General features: G+C 41.3%; 1 protein-coding gene across 1 annotated transcript; it reads right to left on the bottom strand.

Annotated features, from left to right (window-relative positions):
- Positions 1-729: 729 nt before the first annotated feature.
- Positions 730-2,903, bottom strand: LOC141805734 (uncharacterized). Its single transcript, XM_074690925.1, has 9 exons — positions 2,789-2,903; positions 2,557-2,660; positions 2,188-2,460; positions 1,984-2,077; positions 1,808-1,875; positions 1,653-1,718; positions 1,306-1,470; positions 1,137-1,205; positions 730-945 (listed from the first exon to the last, which is right to left on the bottom strand). Exons 1-9 carry the CDS (start codon positions 2,901-2,903, stop codon positions 730-732), a joined length of 1,170 nt encoding a protein of 389 aa, XP_074547026.1.
- Between the last annotated feature and the right edge of the window lie 2,451 nt (positions 2,904-5,354).

The raw sequence follows: 5,354 nt of genomic DNA, 5'->3' as shown, positions 1-5,354 counted from the left end.
ACAGGTGAAACTTTGTGCTTGATGGCAGCTACAACACTACAACATATTGCTGTGTTAACATCAGGACGCTCACCACTGCCTAGTCTTAAAGTACTGGCAGAAACTACAGGTCTGGGTAACTGCTCACTACAAACACAAGACAGACAACAAATATCACTCTGACCTTTGATGAATCTTTGAGAGCGATGTTTCGCGCTACCTTCCACCTCAGGGGCCTGGGCAGGGCTGGCACATGGAGACACGGGAAGCACAGGGGACACAGAGGACACAGGACACGCTGGGGACACGTGGGGCACTGGCACCTGATCAAAAACAAAACAGGTCAATTACCAGCATAGACAACACAGATATGTCACTGATATAAGTCAAACCTATTGCTTGAACCATTACAGTACTTATGTGACATTCAATCAGTATGAAGAACAAACAAAAAACATTTTATTGTTAAATTAAACACCAACCTCCTCTCCAACCATCTCAGGCACGACAGCAGCAGGTGTGGCCTGGGACTTCACACCTCCTACACACGGCACTGCCTCCGCCTACAAAAACAACCACAGTCATGGATGAGTTCTCAGACTGCAGTTAACTTGTGACACTGTTACTTAAATAAAACAAAACATTGTTTGCCAAAATAATCTTATAAAACTCACCTGTCGAACGGACCGACTCCTCTTGGAGACAGCAGCCTTCTTCTGTTCCACAAAGGCCTTCTAATGAAAATACAAGTTACAACATTATACACAATGAAATAAGTTTGGACTGGGTAACTGGGTTACTGGGTAATATAAACACAGAGTCTATGAATATTACCTGCTTGCCCTTGGGAACAGGTCTGCACTCTGCAGGAGCAGGCAGATGAGATGGAGCAACCTTTTCCATCTCATCCAACAGCGCAGCGCTAAACCAGACTGGTGTTAGCGGGATGGCACACTCCTTCAGGACCTGTGAAATTACAACACAGATACAGTTCTTAACTGAACAGGTGTAATGAAATACAATGATACATAAATTTACTACAAAGCAAACTTAGCACTATTTCAAACATGTAAACTATGTATAGAATGTTTGCTTGCTTTAAGCACAGCACCTCAGACATGTCTGCAACTCTATCAACAAGATGAAACATTACAAACCTGCTTTCCAACCATCCGCTTCTTAGGAACCACACCAGAGGAGAGAGATGATTCCCCTGATGAGCTCCCCTGTCATTCAAAGAAACACAGTTTGTAGTTATTATCATTGAACTTCAGTGCACACAGCATGTACATTTACAAATCTTTCAAAAAACTATCAACAACTTACCCTTCTGCGCTGTCTCACAGTGGTCCACTCTGTGAAGGGGTTCACTGGAGGACGCGGAGTAGGACCTTCACCTCTCACCACAAGTCTAGGCTTGACCTGTGGGACAGAGGGCTTGGGAGGTGTTGGAACCTGGACGCATGTTGTCTGTGGCAGTGGCTTCAGGGTCTATTTAATGACATAACAAAACACAGTTATTAATAAGCAGGTCAAATATAACATTTAAAACATACTAAATTGGTATTATTACAGATAACAATGTAAGTGCAATAACCCAAATGCACTGATTAGTAAAGAATTCACATTCAATGCAATGAACCATAATCTTTTTATAACACAACACAACTTACATCGTACGCAGCCTGCCATAGCAGCCGTGCAAGGATTGGCATCCCTGCAGTATCAGACAGGTGAATCTGTTGAAAAAACATTAAGCAAAAATTATTAACAACACTTTCAGTGCTAAAGATGACCAATTTATGTCATAAGTGAAAGTTCTACTTACACCATCTCTGGCCCACAAATCAGTCTCTCTCAAAGGGAAATGTTCGAATGCTGGAAAGTACCTCACACCTTAAAAAATCAACAAGACAAAGTATGAGATACTACATACGATTGTGTTTTCATTTACACAACCACATTAAACAATACAACAAATTCTGCTTTAAAAAGCAGACATACCCATTCTAGCAGAAACTCTGTGGTATTCCTGACTCATGGCCTGCTGCAACTGGAGATTGCTGGAGATCCGAGGAGGAAACTCAAGCACTGCAACCTAAAAAATAAGGCAACACATGTATAAACATTTGTATTGTATTGACAAACCTTTCACATTTCCCTTTCAAACCATTCAATATGCCAACAACAACACATGTCAATACGTACGTTGGACCAACGTTCCATGGCTGCAGACAAAAGCATGGCAAAGTCTGCACTTGCACTCTCGATGGTCTTGGAGTGCGTCAGGTTGTTGCTGGGTGCCAGAAGAACCACTGCTGCAGGAGTACGGGGAACCTCAGCATGGATCAGCTCGATCCTCTCCTCGTGTGCAGCAGCCCCTGGTGTCGACATGATGCCAAAGGAAAAAAGTCCCTTTGGCATCTCCACGAACCCATCAACGATGGCTCGCAGGTGGGAGTCACCAACCAGAAGGACAAACTGGAACAGCAAAACATAGTTAGAACATCACCTACTAGCCAATGAATTTACAACTCTACACATATAAAATAAAAAGAAAAATTCAATTTTTTTTACCTCCTTGTCAGAAGACTCAGGTGGAATGATCAACTTGTGACTCTTCCTGGTCAGAGTGGAAACTGGCCACCTGAGGATACGGTGACGCTGTCCAGTCCCTTGTACTATGAAAGAGAAATCAAATTTCCCCAACTCAATCACAAAAGTAATGACAAATGCAAAAGCAACACCTCTAACATACACCAACAGTAATTAGTTCAACAAAAACAAAGAAATATAATTTTCCACATACCTGCTTCATCTTCTTCTCGTGCACGACGCCACGTGGGGGTGATGTCAAGTGGCTGTCGCTCTGCCAGTCTACGGGCTGCTGCCTCGGAACGACGAGAGGACTTCGTTCTAGGCATGTGGACTAAATTATAAAAAAAAAGGGGACAAAGGAAATGAATGAATATGAGTATTTAAAACATACACTGAAACATGTTTTTAGGTAAATTCATTTATGAATATACAACATCAACATAACATACCTCGCAAACGCACCAAATCCAACTGTTGAAAATTACCAAGGTATGACTTTCTGCCGACTGCAACTGTAAAGAAAAAAATGCAGACTTTACAAACCATTGCATTACACAGGCATATTACTCAACACAAAATGTAGCAGTTGTCACTAATCAATCAATGTAAATATATTTGTCCCCAAATAACATTTACTGCTTCATCTAAGAACTGTGCCACAGGTCCTATTAACAAACCAGCAACTCTGCTTTATAAAGTTAATACTACAATAAAATTGTGTGACACTGTTCTATATCACATAACACAAGTCATCTCAAAGCTAAAACTTCTTCCACCCCTAGTAAACACTGGATCCATGAATCCACCCGACTTAGGCCCCTAATTCTTGTAAAACAATGCCTAAATTGTTGCCATTTAAATGACAACCTGGAGTATCTCCTCAAGCATAACACACTTAACCTCAGGGTTGAGCATTGTGTAATGCTAATGTTGAGCAATGACAATAACAATAAAATGACATTAATTACACTATTGTACCTTATCCCATTTGCACATTGATAAAATGTCTGGATATTTGTTTCATTCTTTTGAACACTGTAAAACATACTAGGATTTTTGCTTTCTATTTCATCATACACAAAATCACTTTCTCATGGTAGGCTGTCATTCATGGGCTTTCCTTCATACACAACATATCCCTGCTACAGGCTGAGGAGATGTTCACTACTTGCCAATGTTTTTGCCTATATCGTGAACACAATAACATCAAGTCTTTATTACTTGTGCTAATAATTATCACTACACCTTCATTAAAAATTCTAGAATTTAAGTACTGTATAAGCCACAGACATCTCAGATGGGTTCAATTTTGACAACCACCGCTGTGAGCTGAAAGACAACTCCAATACACTGGGTGGCGCTGTCGTGAGAAAATACCGCCATGAGACTGCTGCCTGCAGTGACACAGCTGGATACTATCGAAACTCAGGAAATGGGGCGTGTTTTACAGTAGCGCTGCATTCAGCCATTAAACAGGACGAACTGTTTGTTAGCACCAACGACGACTTGTGTTGGACCCAAAACTACGCCTCAGCACACCAACAGTTCCATAAAATTTACACAAATTAGCTCATGATTGACAAAACCTCTGCGTCCTTATTACAGTAAAAGCGTAGCAACAATATGTACAAAAAACACGGTTTACTCCTTCCCACAAAGACTATACTCCCTTCCACCACCATCCCCCACAAGCATGGACGACCGAAACCTACGTTAACAAATACAACAATACCAACTCAAAACACGTACTGAAATCCTAATTGACCAAAAACACAGATAAACTGACTCTCAACGAAAAAATCTGTATGAATCTGCTATCACGCCTTACTACACAATTGTCAGCGCGTTACTCTCACACAAATACACCGCTAAATAAGACTCTACTTTTCATCGTCTCGCTAAACGACGCTACCTCTGCTGCAAAGCCACAGATAGCTACATACAGATAAAAACAAACACACATACTCTTTCAGGAGCCAAACACAAATTGTGAGAGCGGGCACGACCAGCCGTTCACTTTCAATAAAACGTGAATGCAAACCTAATCAGTTTTTCTTCCGAAAGGAGTCCGTTTATTTGTGTTTTTGGTCATGTAACCTATGCCCCTTCCGAGTGCAGGAGAAACCGGCAGAGGAGGGGGAGGGGTGCGTGCGCCCTTGGCTTCTGTTTATATCATCGCACACCTCCGTTCACAAACAGCCATACTAACTCACAAACATCGACTTAAATGCTCCATACATACGAACTAAGTTACACAAAGTTAGGAAAATGCGCCAGGAAAACATTAAACCTTTATCATCCCTTTTAAACTACCTTACTACAAAAGAAAGAAATTACAATACAACTCGTTCAAGCACTGTCATTACTTACTGTGTCCAAAGCGTCGGCCGAAGAATGAAGACTCGTACAGGAAAAAAAAATGAGGGGGAAAGAAAGAAAAACGGAAAAAGAACAAAGAAGGAAAAACTTGAAGAAAACAATGAATCTCTCAGATGGGATCGCTAACTCGCCGTAGCGTGTTCGCTCGCTCTGAGTTTACCACACAAAATGGCACCCGATACTGTGTTACGGAGAGTTTTATAACCTCTCCAGCCAACCGACCAATCACAATACAGTATAGAGCCGTGCCCACGATGACACTGCAGGCGTAAATTAAAACGGTAACGCCCACTGAAGTAAAGACAACTTCAAAAATACATGATAATCCTTTGTAATAATTTGGTTGCAACTTAATATACACTAGGCAGTACACAAAAACATGTTTCACTTCAAGAAAC

Source organism: Halichoeres trimaculatus, unplaced genomic scaffold, assembly GCF_033239565.1.
Source record: "Halichoeres trimaculatus isolate MK-OKI-2021-1 unplaced genomic scaffold, fHalTri1.1 fHalTri1_scaffold_2, whole genome shotgun sequence".
Lineage (NCBI taxonomy): Eukaryota > Metazoa > Chordata > Actinopteri > Labriformes > Labridae > Halichoeres > Halichoeres trimaculatus.
This window is presented reverse-complemented; position numbering and strand designations above follow the sequence as displayed.